We start from the raw sequence: 21,406 nt of genomic DNA, 5'->3' as shown, positions 1-21,406 counted from the left end.
GAATGCGTTTCTTCCTACATGTCTGTCTTATGCATGGCAGGCCAACCCAGGTGAGTTGTTTCAGATGTAAACCTCAAGTGTGTAAAACCTGACTTTGTGTTGACCCCAATCTCATTATGTTTGTAGCCCTCATCCAAGTCCTATTTGGGTCTGTTTAATTAATGACAGTCCGGATTGCTACCGTAGGACAGTTTAGGGAAGCAGCTGTGTTCTGCTCCAAATCAGAGGTGGGGAAGTTGTCCTGACATTATCTGATCAAACCAACCATAGTCTTCGTCCATTTCGGGGTTTTTTGTGTTTTTTTTTTCATCTGTAAAACTAAAACATATGGTCAGAAAATACTTTAGATTAAGTGTAAATCTTATTTGTTTTTGATTTTTGAGTTCAGATTGCTGTCACTGCTCCCCCTTGTGGAAGATGGAGAAACAAAACACCCCTTACATACTGTGATTCTCACTTCCTACGGTGTGTTTTCATCTACAAAGTACTTGTCAACCTTTGGGGACAAGCCGGGTGTGAGTTTTGGTCAAGGGAAAAAAAAGTTGACGATTTAAATGTGTGTCAAGAAAATATTAAATAATTCCCCACCTCGTTTTTATCATTGCACTGCCCCAGAGTGGCAGTTTCAATGTTGTTGTTGCAGTATTGTGCAGTGGCATTAAAAACATTCTACTCTATTAACCTCTGTTAAATTGGCACTCCCCTAAACTTTGCAACTGCGACTGTCTATTTAATTGGAGCTACTCATCACACATGGAGAGAGTTATACAGTAGCATCGTACCAAATCCATACTACACATTCGCTCTTAAGTGTTGAGTTTAAATTCACACAAAGTAAACCAAACAAAAATAGCTCATTTAGAATCCACAGTTGAGATGGAAGAGCTACTACTAAGTTATGTAAATATGAACTAACTGTGGTGGAACGACTTCATATAACTCTCTGAAAACAAAATAGTATTGAAACTTGGCAAAGCTATTTTGTTTTCTCTTTTGGTTTCATTCGAAAGTCAAAGCTTGTTTGTACTGAACAGAATGGTGAATTATATTGACTCTGTGTACCAACTGTACATCCAAAATACTCATCAGCTGTATACTGTCGGAGTGCTGTATGGAATGGGTTCACGTCTGATTGCATTGTTCCCTTTTTTTTTTTTTATTTTTTTTTTTTTTTTATTTTTTTATTTTTTTTTTTTGCTTGAATTGCTCCCTGCATGTTAGAACTGTGAAAGACATCTCATCATATTTGTGCCAGTGATGTTGCTAAAATATCACAGATTGCCACAGACAAGTTTGGTCATATCATATTTGTCTATCTTTGTGTTCTCCGTGCTTTGACCAGTTGTCTGTATTTTCAGAGTCTCGTTGTCATCATCCCAAATCACAGATAAATGATACGGGGGGCGAGAGCCAATCGAGCTTCTGACTTTCTCCGTCATTGCTCATTTTAAATGTCACCATAGCCAATCTCACAGAACAGCTGCTCCCAATAACTTTCATTTTTGTTCAGTTTTACAATATCGTCATCATATAATAATTCCACTTGCAGGTTACAGCTTAGCAATGCTGCTGGTTAAGGTTGTATTCATGAGTAACTCTACTCTTACTACTATTACTACGATTACTCCTCCTGACATCCTGCAACAGAAACTGAATATGCGTAAATAACAACACTAATGTTGTGAATGCAGTTGCATCAAAATACAGTTTCTACAGACATCTATATCCTGTCAGTATTAAACTTCATGCTTCAGAGACACAAGCCTGTGATGCAAAAGTAGACCTGATGCATAAAGATGTCAGACAGGGATGAAGATCTGGCAGACCCAGTGGACACACACACACACACACACACACACACACACACACACACACACACATTCACACTCACTCACACTCATATCAGATAGAATGGCAGCAGATCATCTTTTGCTCTCTGCTATGGCATGTGTGCACAGAGCTTTGGAGCTGCTGGTTTGTCAGATTGTATAACTGCACCTTTGGATTGGCAGATAGAAAGGATGTTTCTTTCAATTAAGTCACTGTTGCTGATTAAAAGTGATCATTATCGCAGTTTTTTTTTTTTTTTTTTTTTTTTTTTTTTTTTTTTTTTATGGAGAAAGAGAAAATAAGCTAAATAAAGCTAAGTAGAAACGTAACATACATGGTTTGTTTTGGCATGCAGGATGAAACAGTTGGTGTCAGCGCTAACAACTTTCCGTGCTTACTTTTGACAGATTTGCTGTTTAAAAGGTCAGAGGGGTTTGGCCAGTCAGCCCACTTTTGATGGGATCCACATCGTCAATCACTATGAGTCGTACCAGTCTTCAGATGACGATGGAGGCAAGGACCCCACCCTCCGGGACACCCGGCAGAGGAGCGGTGGCCGTATAAAACTGCACCCCAACCTCAGGGACAGCAGCAGTGAGGAGGAGGAGGAGGACGGGGAGGCGCTGCGACTCTCTGTGCCGCAGAGCAGCAGCCACAAGTCCACCACCGTGTGACCGTCACTTGCTGGCTGCCAGAGTCGAGACAGAGGCTGTCAGCATGAATGGAGGAGGAGAGGGGGGTGTTTCCAGCAGCCGTTTCAGAGGAGAGGTCTGAACCTGGAGTTCTAAACTACAGACAGGAAATGCATCATCATTTCATATTGTGAAAATCACACTTACGGATTTAGTTTTCTTTGTTTACCTCCCTTTTTGTAATTTTTGTATTGCCTCAAGCAGTTGTCTGTCTGAGCACCACTCACAGGAGCAGAGGTCAGTCGAGACCTGAGCTGAGAATTATCAAACTACTGGGCCACAGAGTCCAGAGGAGGGAGGAGGAGGAGGAGGAAGGAGGAAGAGGAGGAGGAGGAGGTGTCAGGGATTTAAAGAGGAGAGGGGGACGGGGTCTGTCTGTCACTCCTATGAACCCTCGTGTAGATCCAACAAAGAGAAAGAGACTGTGCAATAAAACATCACACATGCTACATAACACACATCAGCTAATGTTTTTATATTTTTAAGGTATTTTATAAAAGAACATCAGAAATGTATTGATGCCGTTACTAAGTGTCCATCACGCAGAGGCAGAATTGTATGAGTGCTGTGTGTCTAAATATATATATATATATATATATATATATATATATATATTTATATATGAAACCTTTTTTTCTTCCTTGATGAGTTTGATCAGAGCCTGGTATCAAAGCCACTTCTATTAGCCAGCGATGACTTCTCGGCCTTAAAGCATTTGACGCATGCCTTTCACCAGGGTTGGTGTACCACAAGGTCAATGTGACATCTGCATACATGTAGATATGTAAATGTGTATTATGTTGGTGTTTTTTTTTCCAATTCCCTTTGAACTTGAAAATATGTATCTTTGCATATCTGTTTTAGAATATATTGTACAATATAGAGAAAAAAGGGACATATTAGTTAGTTTAATATGTCAAAACATGACAAATCCTGCTTTTGAGAGACAAGAAGAGAGTTCCTGTTAGAAGATGTAACTAGTCTCCGTTCAAGCCTTCAGTTTGCTGTTTCCAGAGCAGTAAACATGAGTAATAAGTGCAGAGGGGGGCAGATTTATTTCTTAGTTACTGTTGCTGTAGTACTGAGTTCTCTGAAAGCATCCTGACTTTACTTTCACGATGAGAAAAAGCAGAAAGTCTATTGAGCACATACTACGTTTGCTGATGAGTCAAACATGTCTATCATATGTATAATGTATTACAAATTTGTATGCAAATGGGTGACAGTCAGAGGGAATTAGAATATGGAGATAAAGCTGAGATAACATGATGTGGTACCCTTAACAACACCATCTGGAGACCAATCAGGAGCTGCCAGGTTGTTACCAAAGCTAGCACTATATTTTGTATTGTGCTCATCCTCAAGCCAATCCCACTTAATTTCATGTGCAAGGATGGGATGTGGAAAACAATATATGTCTGAATGTCTGAATTGAACACTAACTCCTGTATTCAGAGCAAAAACAAAGTGGGAGTGAATGCAGCTGTCATGTTCAGGAACGGAAAAGATTCTGACTATGATCTGATGATGATGATGATGATGATGTCCCTTCCAGGAAGAGGCACTTTTTGAGTCTGCAGTGCAGCAAGGACACTCATGGCAACACTATGGAGCAGTCAAGCACGCTCAAAAAACGAAAATGAGATTGTTATGCGTGCGTGTGTGTGAGGAGGAGTTCACAATAAAGTGTTTGATAAATCGTGTGCTAATGTCTCTTTTAATGGTTGCAGCAGAACTCTAAGCGCAGTCTCCGAGACTGAAGTGTGTTCACACGTGGGCTGCTCAGTCTCCAAGCTGAAGATTCTTGCAAAGATTGCTTTCAGGAAGTGATTTCTCGCGGTTTTCATAGCTGAGCCTCAGTTAATCATTTCGTGCACACACACACACAAAAAAAAATCACATTTTAAAGGAGCATCTCGCTTCGGGCACTGGAAAGATTAACCAGGTTTGTTGTTATTTTGAAATGCTGATAAAGAATAATGTTTATTAGACATTAAGTGCAATCTATTGATGGCCAAAGTTGAGTTTTTTTTTTTATTTATTTTTTTTATTGTAGTGACTGGTGATACTTAGGGATATTTTCAACATGCATGTCCTGTCGCTGTGAAAGAGTTAGTTTATTCACATTTTATGTACTGCTTGTAAGACTAAACTACGAGAAGAGAAGAAATTTTGAAGTTATTTGTGTCGCCGCTGCGGGCGCGCCCAAATATTTTGGCACATAAACCCGATTTTGATAATTTTAGAATTAGGATGGTTTGGATTTATAATAAACATCAGTCAAATTTGACACAAAATCGTGTAAATTTTTTTTTATTTTATTTTTTTTATTATTATTAAAAAAAAATTACCCAGTATAGAAAGGGGTCGAAAACACGGGGTGTACAAATTGCATGTAGATTTTTTTTAACTGCTCATTTTCACCAGATTAAAGGTGTGACCTGAAATGTTAACTATAAAAAGAGTACATTCAAATCAGAGACGGTGGTGCCGTGCCGTGCATGAATCATTTGTGGTTTTCACGAGGAGTTTTTAAGGTAAAATTTCTCCTGTGAGCAAAAAATATCTTAAATAATTCAACAGAAATTAAAGAAATCACCCAAGTGACACTGCAGAAATTAAATGTAACCTGCTTTCAAATTTTTAACTCTGCAAATCTGCAGGTAGCATAAATACATTATTGATTCGTTATTCGCTATTATTCCTGTTACTGTCCGGATATTGGGCCTGTGTATTTAGCTCTGACGGCAGGATGCTACAGTTGGCAGCGTTAGGAAACTGTGAGCCTATCGGTCCACTGCGGGCAGCCCGTCCTGCTGCTGCTGCTTTTATCGGTTCAAGCTTCATATCTTTACCAAAAACGGTGTCCGGATGCCACAGCCGTGATGCGTCTAATCTACACGGGACATGTGGCCGTTTGATATCCTTTTCTTAATTTACTGATAACGGTGTGCCTGCAGCTGACAGTACAAATGTATTCAATGACATTATACTGCTTCCATGCGGACGGTCCTTCTTCTAAAACCGTGTGAGCAGTTTGAAACGGTTTCTGAAACAATCTGAGGTTTTCTGTTTAATGGAATCTTTTCAGCGGTAGATGATTTGACAGATTAAGAGCTATTTCTCTCAATAAATGTGAGTGTAAAATTATTCACTCACCCCAGTCTGTGGGTACATTTTATTATAACATGTTTAAAGCAAACTAATCGCCTGATATCCACACATACTTGCAAATATTTATGATTTTATACTAATTGTGGACAATCAAAGTGCCCCCTCTCTGTCACTGTAATGTAGTTTCGGCATTGATTTATCGCACCTGCAGTGGATTAAAGGCACCAGGACGCGCGACTCTGTTTTTGTTCTGTGCGTAATGACGCTTAACAGGCGCTTAATCTGCATCCTGCGAACAGAAAACAAATTGTCTCTGCTATGTGCTTCTTCCTACAGAGAATAGTACCCAGGGTAATGTGATACTGTCCCCGGAGGGGTGAGGACGGCGAGTGTCTGTCACATAATAGCAGTCTGTGGTCTCAACTGACCACCAGACCCCCGGACTGGGGACAAAGCTTCAAAACACGGTCCTGTGTGGGGCCCCTAGCCCACAACGAGCTACAAAGGAAACTGAGGTGCATCGTAGGGGAGAATTTGTACTAAATTTCATCTAATTTTGTTCTCATGATTTAGGCGAAATTAGACCAAACACACTCCTGACAAACCTGTAGGGTTTGGTTTCAGAAGTGATCTAAAATAGGAGAACCTACTTGGTTACGAGTTTACCCAACCTATATATACATATATATAATTTTTTTTTTTTTTACTACAAACCTTGCTACATTTAGCTCCCAGCAGGACACCCTGGGGTGTGTCTCCACGTCCCCCCCCCCCTCCCCTTTCATTCAGTGAGACGCCGATAAAGTGTGTATCACTTCTACTGATTACCAAGAGACACGAGCTGCAGTCTGATCTGAGCGGGACCAGCAGCTCCAGGCGGTGGGCGAAACACTAAAAAAGAAAAGAAAAGAATACATAAAAAAATGTCGATTCATAAATAGCCGCTTGGGTTAAAAGCTTCCAGTCCTATTGGCTACGTTTTAATTTTGAATCAAAAACAGCTACAGTTATTGGCTGCTAATTCCGTGGGTGATTCTCGTAACCAAAGTAAGACGGAGATTAAAACACTCCATCATGTTGTCAAGTAAAGTCTTGAAATGAGTGAATTTGCTCCAAACAGCCTTGACAAGAAGCCGCCCCCGCTGCACACGGTTCCCCTACCTGTCACCGCTGACTAAAACACCGCAGGCCGATTTTTTTTTTTTTTTGTGTGTGTGTGTTTTTTTTGCAGCGCAGTGTGCGGCTCGGACACCTGTCCGCGCGGCACCTGGCAGGCGGGACGGACGATACCGCGCATGCTCCGTGGTCATGTTGAAATCTCTTAAAACACTTGGGAGCCATATCGCCCCATCATTGGAGATCAGTTTTCCACGAGCAGCAGCGCACGGAAGGACTTCTCTCTGCAGCTGGATTATTCTCAGTGATTTGTCCGCTCTCATCTCAGAGATGCCCCGCTCCTTCCTGGTGAAGAGTAAAAAGGCTCACAGTTACCACCAGCCGAGAACTTTTGAGGATGACTACAGTAGGCTGGACACGATACTGGCATACATATGCTCGGGTACGCAAAATCATCTTTTTATTTTAAATTATATTTTTCTGTGTAAAATGCGTTTTCAAATGTTATTGCATTCCATTTGACGTTATTAGAAGTAGCCTATTTTTCGAGGAGTAAAATACCTTTTTGATCGCAATAAAAGTCCACATTTTATAGGACAATGTGATGTTGATGGTTTAATAAATTATAAAACACTAAAGTAAACTGTAGTTACGTGATTTTGCAGTTTAAATGACTGGAAAGAGTTACAACGAGTATTTCCAGTCAATTAAACTGTAAAACTGTTTGTTTAAAAAGGCCTGAAAACATTTTTCTTCAAAAATGCTTCAGCAAAGTCACACTTATAAAATGTAAATATCATCATGTAGGGCACATTTTACTTTTAATTCCCTATTGCAACACTATTTTTTGACCATTAAATGCATTACAGATTATTAATTTTAGCGAGGTATTTTCTTTACCCTTCAGAAATTATGTACACCTAAAAATCGTTTCTTTTTAATTTTTTTTGGACAATTTAGCCAAGGTACAAAAGAGCGATCTTCAGAATCATTAGTATTATATTTGCATATTGCATTAGTATTATCTCCTTCAGATGCTGACTGTCAACTGTGTGTCCTCTCAGAAGCAGATAAGCTCCCAGAAGAAGACACCGACGTGTCGGTGGACAGGTACGGCCTCTCTCCGGACTCCCACCTGGGCAACGCTTCTGATTACTCCCCCAAGTCTCCGCTGAGCTGCGCCGACAGTTTGTGTGACCACTCCCCGGACTACGAGGACTTCTGGAGACCTCCGTCGCCCTCTGCGTCGCCAGGTACAGACACATCCACCACTTTTGATCCTGTTGTGCATTTTACACACACACGAAAGGTCCAAGGAAACAGTTAATGCTTCAGAAGGCCACAAGGAGGTCATGATAAAAATGTATGAAACACTAAAACATTCAAGTCTCCATGTAGATCAATAAGAGGCTTTGTCTACTTGACATATTAGGAAATACTTTTTCAGCATATTTTGGAAACCATAAATACAACACTTGCTTGGTAAATCCAAATAATTACACAAACATGGGGCCTTTAATTACTGTGTACATCTATTGTTTTTTATCTGATTCTACAACTTTTGTCACATTGTATCATTTCATCACCACTTCATTCTTATAGGAGATGACTTGTTTATGTATAAAGGTGTTTTGAGGCTTGACAAATTTTAAGGGAAGTTTTCCACCATTGATTGATCATAAAGCATATCTCCTCTTTTTTCATCTGATATTCCTGCTTTCCCCAACAATCATCATCTGGGAATTCTCTGAAAGAATTTGATAGAATAGAAGAATCGCCTCCCCACCCCCAGGCCCTGGAAATACTTCCCTTCAGCCATGTCACTGGTTTCATTAAAATTTGATCTGTTATCCTCTCCAGTTGATTCTGAGAAATCGCTGTCTCCAATTGTGGATGAAACGCAGCCCTTCACCGTTCCCTTTCGGCCGTACGCCTGGAGCAGCTACCCAGGGCCGGGGCTGAGGCCCCTGATGCAGCAGAGCCTCCATCCCACCATTGAGGTAGACAGATGCCCAGCAGCCATGGCTTTCTATGGTGACAGGAGCGCCCATTCGGCCCTGTATGCAGACCGGGCTCTGGGAGAGGAGACTTATGGGGAATACAGGAGACACGCTGCAGCTCTGCTCTTTTCTGAGGCAGGTCTGCACGAAAAAACCCAAGATGTGAAGGCCACGTCTGACCTGCTGTGCTCCAGTCTCATCCTTAACGGTGCTTACAAGTGTGTCAAGTGCAGTAAGGTGAGGATGAAAATGACACAACTTCAGCTTTGTAGGGATAAATAGAAGGTTTAGGTTGCAGTCTTTAACATTTAAGGAGAACACCAATAAATTCCTGATTTGGCATAATTTGATTGACAAGCAACAGCTCAAATGGCCCTCAGCAAAAACAGACTGCTGATGCCTCACCTCTGACCTCCCAAAGGGCCACAAATTAGAGAGTCAATTAACTCCAGTCACCCAATCTAATTCATTTGTTCTGCAAAAGTTCATTGCTAAATCCAAATATTTCTTTACATTAATTTTCTGCTGTGTTCATCAGGTGTTTTCCACCCCTCACGGTTTGGAAGTCCACGTCCGCAGATCGCACAGCGGCACCAGGCCGTTTGCGTGCGAAATCTGCGGCAAAACCTTCGGACACGCTGTCAGCCTGGAACAACATAAAGCTGTGCACTCTCAGGTAACCTTACACACACTCCAAACCACATCCTGCACTTCACACCTTCTTTTAAATTTGCGTTTTCTTGACGACCTGAACTTTGTCGGGGTGGTTATGCTGATTCGAAAGCCTCTGCTCACGTTTCAGGAAAGAAGTTTCGACTGCAAAATATGCGGTAAAAGTTTCAAGCGGTCGTCAACTCTGTCGACTCACTTGCTAATTCACTCCGACACGAGGCCGTACCCCTGCCAGTACTGCGGTAAAAGGTTCCACCAGAAGTCAGACATGAAGAAACACACCTTCATCCACACAGGCAAGTGGGAAAAAAGGCAGAAAAACATAAATGGTACAAGTTAAATTATCGTTGCTCCTCTGCGTCACCTGTGCGTAAAAGTCCGAATTTTCTCTTATACAGAATTTATTTCATGTGCAATAATAATAATAAAAAAATATCCACAATTTATTTTTCAGGTGAGAAGCCGCACAAATGCCAGGTGTGTGGGAAAGCGTTCAGTCAGAGCTCCAACCTCATCACACACAGCAGGAAACACACCGGATATAAACCTTTCGGCTGTGACCTCTGCGGGAAAGGATTCCAGAGAAAGGTGGATCTGAGGAGACACAAAGAGACGCAGCACGGACTGAAATGAAGCAGAATTAATAACTGAACAATTACTCATCTGTAATCTGACTTCAGAGTTTTGAAGTGATCATTCTTGAAACAAGTGAGAAAAATCTGACGAATACGAGAGGCATCTGCGTCCTCCTGATCTGCGTCCTCCCGATCGTCCCAATGTGGAACGTTTCCTGGATCACAGTCCACTCTGATCCACTTTTACTTTTGTAAAATTGAAAATATATCTAACAACGGCAGATTTATTTTATTATGGAAAAAGTATACATTTTACGGATGAGACTAAACAATTATTTTGCAGTGTGAGGACACCAAGCAGCACGAATTCCACCGCTTTAGATTGTTAGAAGCCCAGAAAACCAGAGATAAGCTGTGAACGGAAATGCAAGTCCGATATAATGAAGCACGGCAAAAATACATTTATGATTGTCTTAAACCCAAAATATTTGTACTTGCATTTCAAAAGCCAGATAGACAATAACGCCACTAAGAAATGGCTGAAAAATCTGCGCTTCTCCAAAGAACGATGTTTTGTTTTCAGGTGGCAGCGGATCACAGCAGCCTCCAACACTGTGGGGTTTAAGAAGCAGGTGTTCTGAATCTCTCACGAAGCTATTCTTTTTCCATTTTGCACATTTCATCATTTTGTCGTTTACAAAATAAATGGAACTTTTTTCATTGTATTTGTGTTTCTGGTGGATTTTATTTGAATTGAAAATACAATAAATATCTAAAAGTTAACTGATCTTTGGTGACTTTTTTCCCCAAAGAAATCTACAAATAATAATAAATAACGAATGATCGATATGTAGCCTGCATTTAAAAGTGTCTCCCGATGATTTAAGTCATGTTTCATCATCCAAATATACAGCAAAAATCTGCCTATTTTGACTATTATTGTTAATAATGATAATATTAACGTAAGCCGAGTAGTGGTAGATTTAATGTCATTGTTATCATCGGTTATTTCTCCTGGGCAGTCAATTATTGCTTCGATACTCCGCCAAAAACAAGACTAGAATCTGATAAGAGCTTCGGTTTTCAGTGTTAACGAAGCTTCATTAAAGCGCCCGACCCGCACGCAACTAAAAAGGGCGATTAACCATCCTGCTGCTGTGATTGTGACTGCCCGGAGGCGGCTGTTTGTTTTGACCACTGCACTCATATGTTTGGACCTTAAACAATCGGAGCAGATTTAACCGTTAACCAAATACCTTTTACCCCCATGGCTGTTATTTGTGGAAAAGAAAACGAGTTTTGGCAGAAAAAGGCTTTCACATGTGGCAGCTGTGATCCTGCGACAGATCGGTGCTGAGATGCAACATTTAACTTTCTGAATTACTCAGTAAATGACAAGAAGAAATTATTTAATCTGACATTATCCCCAACTCAGTCGCATTAAAAAAAAATATCACGGCATATTCATATTAGATGTTTCCACTCTATAGAAATAATACTTTAATAATGTAGATATAACTGCCTAGGTGAGTGTAGTCTGCATCTACAGAATGAAACAACTCTCTTATAAATGACCTGATTCTTTCACTTTTGTCCTTCCAATTTCAACAAAAGGAGAAGGGGAGGGTGGGGGGGCAATCACTTTGTGTCTTCCCTCAACATTGATTGAAATCACTGACTCACAAGGATTTTCTATGCCTCACTCCCCCCAAAATCGTACAACATCCAGGCCTGCGAAAATACTGAATATTTTAAACCCCAAGATGAACAGACTACAAGAGAACAGGAAAAAGGCATGCTCATTTAAAGCAGGCCTTACTGGAGCTGTGCACCTTGGTGCTGTACGTCACACAGAATGACTCGCATCACTTTAAAGGGGAATAAACGTGGAGCAGCAACCCCACAGTCCGAATTTAAATCTAGTTTTAATTTTTAAGAAAAATACTTAAGTATGGGTCATTTTAAGGGAATTACAAAGTGTCAGACTACTGAGACTGATGCTGCAGTGCTGATGGCACACTCTCTGTTCAGACTGAATGATGTTGAATCTGGTCTCAGGGGAATTTCTTCCTGTTGGAATGAAGCTGAGTTTCCAATTAAGTACCTTTAATACTCTGAGGCAGCCTCAAGTCAGCAGCCCGATGATGAGCAGGTGACTTCAGCTGAACTGCTGACATCAAACTCCTCTCATAACTTTGTCTACGCAGCTGAACGGTGGTTTGCTGTTTACAAAGTGAATCATTTGTGACTAATTTTTTTTTTTATCTCACAAGGAACGGAATGATTTCCACTGAGAGGAGCTCCTTCAATCTCAGAAACAAGCTTTTCATACAAAAAAAAATCTTCTAACGAGCCATTAGGCTGACCAGATTTCCTCCAAGGGCACGGGTGGATTTTTTTAAAGCATTACCCCACTGCCCCGAGGCATATCAAATATGAATAGAATATGGCTCGATCAATTCGAGTGGGCGAGTAATCAGAGCATTGCAGTCTGAGGCTCAAATCTAGGCCTGCATCCATGGCCCATAAGTGCACACGGTCGGGAAACACACACAAGCACATACAGCATGCAGAAGTATGACTGGATTCATTTTTCCTGACAGACACAGTTGTGCAATTAGAAAGTTCAGGGTCTGGGTTTGGTGGTTTTGGATGATCTATTATTAATTGAAAATTAAACATGAATAATAAAAGAGAGATTTTAGAGGCACACTTATGAGTTTGATGTCGATTTGTTTTTCTCCATCAAAATGAGCTGCATGAAATGCAAACTGGATTCAAACAAAGATATTTAGTATGGGGTTTACTGCCAGATCCTTGTGACGAGGCAGATTGTTTTTAATAAGTGAATGTAGACATAGCTCTATAAAGTCTATTAAAATTTCTTTCTAAAGACCTAAAACTCTTGAAAAAAAATTAACACATTTTCACACAGGTCAGCAAGCTGCAACGGCTTTTAAACCAGACTCCATCTCCTGATTTACAACTCTGATACGTGGCTTGACACAAAGGAAAGAATGATCACGTGCAGTTACCTCATAGATTAAAAAAGTAAAGATCAAGATAACACCAGCGTCAATATCTGGAACACATCTGCATGGTGTTGTGCTTTTCATGAGAAGACAGAGAGAGCAAATGTGATTATTTCCCTGAGGGTGAGCAAACCTGTTGTGTATACTATAATAACAATGTGGTATTTGCTCTCATGCTGTGGTCAGCAGATTTCACACAGGTCTGACGAGTTACAAAGCGAGATACCTGATAGAGAAGCAGGAGAAAAAGCAGTGATTAAAATGTTTGGATGCACTGGAAATGTCGGGAAGTTCTCAGCGGATGAAACGATTTGAAACTAAAGTGCTTTCTTCTGTTTACACTTTTAATTTTTAGGAAAGTTCGTGCATCACAGAGACTTTTCCTCCTCACCTGTCTCCTCCCCGGTGGTTGACACGCCAGCCAAGCTGCGACAGACGAAGAGAGCCGAGGGCTCATATAGGACACAGCTCTTTTGTTGCACAGGCTTATTCATTATTCACCTGATCTGAAAAACAGACTGCAAACCAACTGCACAGCTGTCATCGAGCAACAAGGCGTAGACACAAATTATTCATGACTGTGCAAAGAAAAGGCAGCAGAATGAGAGGAAAATAATAACAAGAGACATCAGCTAGGCAGCTGACAGGCCGAACACGTGTGGGGAGAGCTGCCCTCTTCCTCCCGGAGCTGCACCACCAGACCACCGCGTCTACTCACCATGAAGAGTTTTAAACTGTGGCACTGAACACAAAGACATCTTTGGTTATGGTTTTCTTATTTTTTTAAAGGGAGTTTTACACCACAATACAGTTTTTTTAAAAATTATCACAAGTTGCTCTATAGCATCCTTGTGAAGGTCCCAGCCCCCATGAATGTGAGTGCTGACGACTCACATCTTAATTTCCGATGATATGCTGAAGTCAAATCTGGATAAAACAGCTAATTCTTATTGTATATTTCTAATCAGGTACTACTGCAGGACTCCTATTGTGCAACATTTAATCTAATTTAATGTAATTACTCCAGTCGTGTTCTCATCAATTTAGAAACAAAGCAAATATTTGACTTAAATTTAGATTTGAAGATACCGAAACAAACATATTCCTTCATTTTTTTTTTATTGTCTTAACCACTGCAATGCACATCTCACCTGCCTGAGACAGACTACAGGTTGTACAAAACTACTCACACATATGATCATATAATAGCTGTTTCAGCTTATCTTCACATGGTTAACTGTTTGTTTTATAAATATATAGCTAATAATAACATTACTATAATATTATATATTTAATAGCTCAATCATCAGGGAACCCCGTTAAAATCACTGCTCAAATCCCACTTTGATCCTGTCAATCCAGCTTCCTTTTATGTTACCCATTGTATTAATTTTTGGATAAATTGAGTTACTACTTTTACTACCACCACTGCTAAAACAATATTAGTGATGTAAATTAATCATCTTATGATACAGTATTTTTACAAATTGATTTTATGCCCAACGATTCATGTAGGCGAATGCAGGTGTGTGTGCGTGTGTGTGTGGAGGCGGTTGGAGGGTGTGGACAGTGTTGTTGTTTTCAGGCCAGTTAATAATGGCTTGTCCCAAGGTGTTTGCACACACACACACACACACACACACATGGAGACATCAGAAAATGATGGAGGCCAAATGAGAGCTGACTTTTTTTTCTGCGGCCGCCTTGAAAGCTTTCCATTAGCCGGACTCTGTTGTAGGGTCGGGGGCCCTGAACAGCGTGACTCCATTGGGGGGGGGGGGGGGGGGGGGGGGGGGGGGGGGGCAAGCTGGAATGGGAACCCACAGGTTTGATGAAAGGGCAAGAGGGTTGGCAAAGCTGTCTGCTCATTTAAAGACATGTTTATCCGGTTCATTTAGCATTACATATCACTAGACTCTTCAGATGTGAGCTGTCACTCAGGAACAAAAAAGCTGCTCTGCTGCCACTCAGGCACAAGCCCCCTCCTCTCGGAGCAGTTTCACACATCTGATTTTTTATATTCTGTACCTGTAACAAAAATAACTGTATCTGCTGCGACACCATGCTTTTACCTTGTAGGCCTGGTTTTGTCTCTTATCTGAAGCCCCATCTAATAACATATGAATGCTAAAGGTGACATTAAAAGGATTCAGTCTGGTTAAAAGGCTTGATAACAAATGGTGCAACCTTTTATAGATGATATTCATGTTCACTGAAAAAGGTTCAACATGGTTAAGAATGTGAGATGATATGAAGTGCAGGATGTAAAGCTGAGATACAAGCACAAATCCTTCCATGCTACACAATTTAGGTGAAAATAACACAATGCTTTTAATTCTGCAGTAAAATACTCCGAGGTCTGCAAAATTAAACTCAACACTTTTTTTTATACTGATGGAAATGCATTTCACACACTAACCTGTCAAATACCTAGAAATTCTAGCTCTGATTTTTACTCTTGTTTTCTTGATTTTTGATCTGAGAGGCTTCAATTAAAAGCATGATATTTCCATTTTAGACTACATTACAGTTAAGAAAACTACAAACTCTGGCGTTCAGAAAATTTATTAGACATTTGATTCATTTGACATCTTTTGAATTCTTTAGATTTTTGGACATGTTCATTTAAATCAGAGGAAATAAATAGAGAAGAATTATTGTTCTATTGATACTGAAAGTACCTAATGAGTATCTGCACGTATATTAAAACACATGTTTCTAAGCCCTAATATTTCAAAGCGCTCTGAATATAGAGCTCAACAGTGGTGTTTGTGTCAAATATGTGAATGCCTGAATAAAAAGTTCCCCTTTCAGCGGCACACGTCAGGGTCTGGGATGCGTTAGATGGATTGTTGTAGTGAACATGCTGAATGTGGGAAAGATAAACAGGTGTAAAGACCTGTGAGACTTTGATAAAGGGCACATTATTATAGTCAGACCACTCAGTTGAAGCATTTCTGAAACAGCAAGGCGTTGCGGGGTGCTTGCTGTCAGCAGCGAAGGGCCAAAACATGCACCAGTGACAGAGTGTGAGGGTGTGCTCGTACAGGTCTAAGCTCTAACTCTTAACTTACAGGAATTAATGGATCTGCGGCTAACATCTAGTCACCAGATAGCACAGGTACCTTCAGAGGTTCTGTAGAGTCCACGTCATAGCAGGCATGTACAACATGGCAGGGGCAGTCACATGTTCTGGCCTCATACACCTGTATCTGGAGGGTTGGACTTTTGGTGAGACACAATACTTTGTGACAAAAGCTGCTGCACCAATTAGAGAAAAAGGAAGATTTCCAGCAAGCGTTTGAAAGGCACAAGTCAGAGGACGGATTCAAGACAACTCTCATGTGGAGTCCATTTTAATCGATCATTAAAAGGCTAAAAAAGTAAAATGTGGAAGAGCTGCAAATGTGAATGGAACTGGCTGTACTCAAAAAAATGCACATGGCTGTCTTAAAAACAACATTAGTATCCTGGAATGGAGTCTCATTGTTATCTGTGAATGAACTTAAAAAAGGCTTCTCACTTAAGATCCCCATGTAACCTGACAGAGACTGAACAGTTTTGGAAAGAAGAATTAGAAATTTTTTTAGAAAAACTTGAAAAATTTAGAGTTTATTCAAACAAGTCAAGGCTGTAATTGCTGTCAAAGGTGCATCTATTGCACTGACTTGGAGACTGTGAATACTTATGAAAACATGTATTTTGAATTACGATTTATGCAAATCATTGCAGGCACCTTTTTTAACTTGTTAATTGTTAATCCATTATCAAAAAGCCTCATTAAATCTGTGATGCAAAACAATTGAACATGAAAACCTCCAAATTATTGAGTGAATACCGTTGTAGGGATTATTTCAACAAACCACAAACCTCTATTGTGAAGCCAAAGATGTTTATTTGGTCGTAAGATATGTTTTAATTCAGAAAACTTCCATTCCACTGTCAAAATGACACAAAAACCTTCTTTCATCTTATATTATATTATCTATGAAAACAGAATATGATTTGTGAGCGAGCATGGCAGCACAAGCTGTTACTCTGTGATACAGACATCCCCTTAACTAGGCCTGATTGTAGCTATGAATCTTTCTAAAAAATTCACGAGATCCATTTCACAAATGACCAAGCCAAGCATGTGCCTGTATCTAAATAGCAATGAGCAAGGCGAGGAAAATCTATAAGAGGAAGCCGCAGCCAGAGGAAGGAGTACAAAATGACAAAGATTTATTCTCAGCCATGATCAAATATTTATGCTGAGGCATTCAAGTAAAGTTACTTTTTGTGTTCTGATTTAATGAATGATTTGAGCAGTGGCAGTGCTGGGAGGCACAGATGTTGGGTTTGCTGAAGCCTGCACTAATGCCCATTCAGGGGTCTGTGTGGTCATGTGTCAGACTGCAGCAGGATCAAAGCAGGAGTAACGCCATTGTGGGGATCACAGCATAGAGGAGTAGGATGGTAAGTACTTCCACAGGCCCCGAGGTCTGTAGTGGGCCACGTCAGGGGAAGATGAATATATATATATATAAAAGACATTATATTATTATATATATATATAATAATATAAAAAAGACATTATATTATTATTATTATTTAAAAAGACATTATATTATTATTATATATATAAATATAATAATATAATGTCTTTTTTGAAAAATCTTGCAGGAGTGAATGTGTTGTAAGAAGCATTCTTAATGTTTTTCAACCTTGAACTAATGCTTCATTTATCAAAAGGGAATCATTGGCCCACACACCTTAAAGCACAATGTCATATCTCTAGTTGTTTTTAATCACATACCAGGATTTTCCAATCACTCCATTAAAGACAAGCCATTTCACAATGGGGCTGCGTATGATGGGATTGATCCAAAACGACAAAGCCACAGTGAAAGGAAATGGATCCCAGTAGTGCAGTGACTCTCCCGTTCTCCCTCTGGCATCCTCTGAAACATTAATGACTCCAAGCTGAATCTGATCTGGTCTTCTTTACTCACTGTTTTTATCTTTACCCAGAACTGTCTTCCCATGAATAATATTCACTTAACCTCATCTGAGATAAATCGAAAAGAACCACCAATAAACTGTGGCAGAATGTGCTGTATGTTTCAGGAACAGTTGACTCATAATGACAGATAAGTTCATCAAGTCATCACAAAATTTATAAATAAGAGAACTAAACCATATTACACTATCCTTAACTTAATAACTAGTAGTAAAATAAAAGATTTTAAATGAACTTAAAAAGTGTGTAAATTGAAAGAAGGGTCCAGATCAGATGACCTGAAAGGAAGCCGTGAGTGGGCAGAAAAGTGCCAGGAGACGTGTGTGGCAGGTGAAATAGAAATTCTAACACTTGAATGAACACTTAAATGGATAAAGGAAAAAAAAAAAGGCTAAAAGCCTCCACCACTTTCAACAAGATATTGGTACCTAAAACACAGTGTGTAAGCATCTTTAAACACCGGAGAGAAGAGGAGATGACAAAATCATTTTGACAGCCAGTTCACATGTAACATCTCCGATTCATCCACCTTGGGGAGTTGCTGGGCAGTTTTACTCCGCTGCCGGGGGAAACCAAGCCTCGTGTGTTATAGTGGAGTGGGCAGGGCCAAGTTTGTGCACTGTGCACGCACCACTTATTGATCAGAGTCAGACAGGGTGTCAGTCTCCACAGCTCCGAGATACAGCAGGCAAGCAGCAGTTATCTGTGTCTATTTAGGTGTCTGCTCTGTGTGTATTGATTGGGAACGACTCAACACTGGGAATTGTCATCAAAATGCCGATTTACAAAAGGTTGAGCAGGCGGTGATGAAGTCTGCATGCATGGTCCAGGAGGTATAGATTTGCAGACACAGTTCCAGCGTCGCTCAATACCAGACAGATGCTGCAGCTCAGGAAACACTGAGGTGTCCAGCCCGGGCCTTTGTCTCACCTCGGGATCTTTCAGCTCACAGCACACCGGCAGACAGAGCAGCTTCATGCCATGTTGAAAGATGTGAAAAAAGACTGGAGGACATTACCGCATCAGCCCTCGCCAGAGCACAGACAGATGTTCACTAAACACACTCACACACTCAGGACGCACTCGCACAGCCCCTCCCTGCAATTGTTTGCTACAGGGGCAAAGCTTTTACAAAAAGGGGCCAAGGTCAAGATTTTCCCTGGTGAGACCACCAGCTCCATTAGCTCTCAGTTCACTGGGGTATCTCTTCCCCCGTTGGTGAGAGAATCGGGAAAAAAAAGAGGAAAAATGCTGATGGGAACTCACCTTCACATCAAAAAGACTTACACTCACGTCTCTGTGTTGACCAAAAATATATCAGGAATCGAAACATATCGATAGTTTAAGTTGAATAAAAGTTTAGAGATATCTGTTATTGAGATTTAAACAGAATGCAGGTGAGTAAAACTCCATTAGCAGTGCTCAGCAGCTATATTTCACTCATTGTCAGCAAATGCAACGAAAAGACCAAATTCAACCAAACACTGATCCTGATAACAAGTACTGTGAATGCAAACCCTCATATGTTGTTCTGTGGCATAGAGCTGTTGATTACAAACAGGCTAACTAATAACAAACATGCAATGTAGTGTATTCTGACTCAATCCCACATGGATCCTGCTGCCATAAATACTGACTGAAAACACCAAATGTGTGTTAATGAGTTGCTAAATATATTCCCTAACCACTGTTAGAATGACGTTGACCAAAAACTACAACACTAACCTGTTTTTTGAGTTTTTAAAAAATCTGTGTATTTAAAAGATTTGCTTCTTCAGTAGGAGTGAATATACCTGGGTGACTGAGAAGGTTAAAAATGGCGTTTGAATATTTTTCCATACAGTGACTGCTGTGAAAGAGTGGACATTTTTTATTGGAAATGATTTTGACCAAAGAAATAGTTCTGATAGATTATACATGCTGAGTAACTCTTTTATACATGAAAGACAAAACGTTTGTTGGTTTTTTTCATGTGTCATGAGTTTGCAGTGCAGTTTTGTGCCTGTTAACGGGGAAACACACATAGGAACCCAGTTAATGAAAATGAGAATTGCATCTAGCAAGGCAGTCAGGTGTCAGCTGAACCAGAACAGTGTGGGATGTTATTAATGTGTGAAAAGTCTACAAATGAATTGGTTTGGGAAAATCTATTTAGGAAAAATTACAATTACAATCCAACAGATGAGAAAATAATTTTAGATTTTAAATTAGATTTCCTTTGTCATTTTTGTCCACATTCAAACATGAAAATGAAATCAGGCCAAAACTGTTCAAACTTTCTACATTCAAGGGCGGCATGGAAAATACACACCGATTAGCCACAACATTAAAACCAATGACTGAGGTATATTGTCATTATGAAGAGTTGGGGGTGTTTCCTGAGTACTTTTGGTTTCAACCTTCCAAAAGTGATCCGAGGAAGGACAGCTGGTAAACCGACAGCAGGGTCTTAAGCACCCAAAGCTCACTGATGTGAGTGGGGAGTGAAGGCTGGCCCGTTTCAGAACACAGTGCACTGCAGCCTGCTGCACATGGGACCGGTCAGAGTGTCCATGTTGACCCTTGTCCGCTGCCTAATGTGAATGTGAGCATCAGAACTGGACCACGGTGCAAAGGAAGAAAGCGGCCTGCTGGGATCAATGAGGTTTTCTTTTACATCATGGGGACAGACAGGTGCCGGTGTGTGATGTACCTGAGGGAAGAAATAGCCGGATGCATGTGAGCAGTGATGTGATGCTCTGACCAATGTTCTGCTCTGAAACTTTGGGTCCTTGTATTTATGTGGATGTTGCTTTGACTTGTACCAGCTATCTAAACATTGCTGTGGACCACCTACACCCCTTCATGGTAATGGTGATCCCTGATGGCGGTGGCCTCTTTCTGCGGGATACACACTCCACCACACTCAAAAAATTTGTTTGGCAATAGTTTAAGAAAAATTACAGTATTTTAAGAGTCAATTTGACCTTCAAAAATCCGCACATCTCCGGGGATCTGTGGGACGTGTTGAAGAATCAGTTAGAGTCATGTAGGCCCCACCTTGCAACTGACAGGACATAAAGAGTCTTCTGCTGATGTCCTGGTGCGGTAGCAGGTCGTCTTCAGATGCTGGCACAAAAGGGTTCTAAACAATATTAGGCAGGCGGTTTTAACGTTGCAGCTGAGTGAAGCACCGTCCTCAAAGATCGAACTCCACGCTGGTGGTTTCAGATGAGGTGCTTCAGGACAATGAGAGATGTGTAGTGCTGTACGGAGTAAGTTGGAGGTGCTTGTATTTGCATTGAGGGCGACTACTCACATTCAAATTACACAACAATTCAAAGGGAAATATTGTACTTTTTGCTTCATTACTTTTACTTGACAGCTTTAAATA

The 21,406-nt window shown here is 40.5% G+C and overlaps 2 protein-coding genes across 5 annotated transcripts in view; both read left to right on the top strand.

Moving 5' to 3' along the window:
- The window catches only part of evi5b (ecotropic viral integration site 5b), a 33,700-nt gene extending 29,475 nt beyond the window's left edge, over positions 1 to 4,225 (top strand). For all 4 annotated transcript variants that reach the window (XM_069150946.1, XM_069150949.1, XM_069150948.1 and 1 more), the window contains one exon: positions 2,238 to 4,225. In XM_069150946.1, coding sequence (XP_069007047.1) covers positions 2,238 to 2,504 — 267 coding nt within the window. In that variant the 3' untranslated portion in view covers positions 2,505 to 4,225. The remainder of the gene's footprint in view (positions 1 to 2,237) is intronic.
- A 32-nt stretch (positions 4,226 to 4,257) lies between these two features.
- On the top strand, positions 4,258 to 10,724 carry gfi1ab (growth factor independent 1A transcription repressor b). The gene is made up of 7 exons (XM_069150950.1): positions 4,258 to 4,467; positions 6,868 to 7,194; positions 7,817 to 8,005; positions 8,613 to 8,989; positions 9,291 to 9,428; positions 9,555 to 9,720; positions 9,879 to 10,724. The coding sequence occupies exons 2-7, from the start codon at positions 6,945 to 6,947 to the stop codon at positions 10,055 to 10,057; spliced, it is 1,299 nt and encodes a 432-aa protein (XP_069007051.1). The 5' UTR covers positions 4,258 to 4,467; positions 6,868 to 6,944; the 3' UTR covers positions 10,058 to 10,724.
- Positions 10,725 to 21,406: the final 10,682 nt, after the last annotated feature.

The sequence above is a fragment of the Embiotoca jacksoni genome, unplaced genomic scaffold (assembly GCF_022577435.1).
Source record: "Embiotoca jacksoni isolate LCO1_2020_lvr unplaced genomic scaffold, fEmbJac1.0.p SCAF_16, whole genome shotgun sequence".
NCBI classification, from domain to species: domain Eukaryota; kingdom Metazoa; phylum Chordata; class Actinopteri; family Embiotocidae; genus Embiotoca; species Embiotoca jacksoni.
This window is presented reverse-complemented; position numbering and strand designations above follow the sequence as displayed.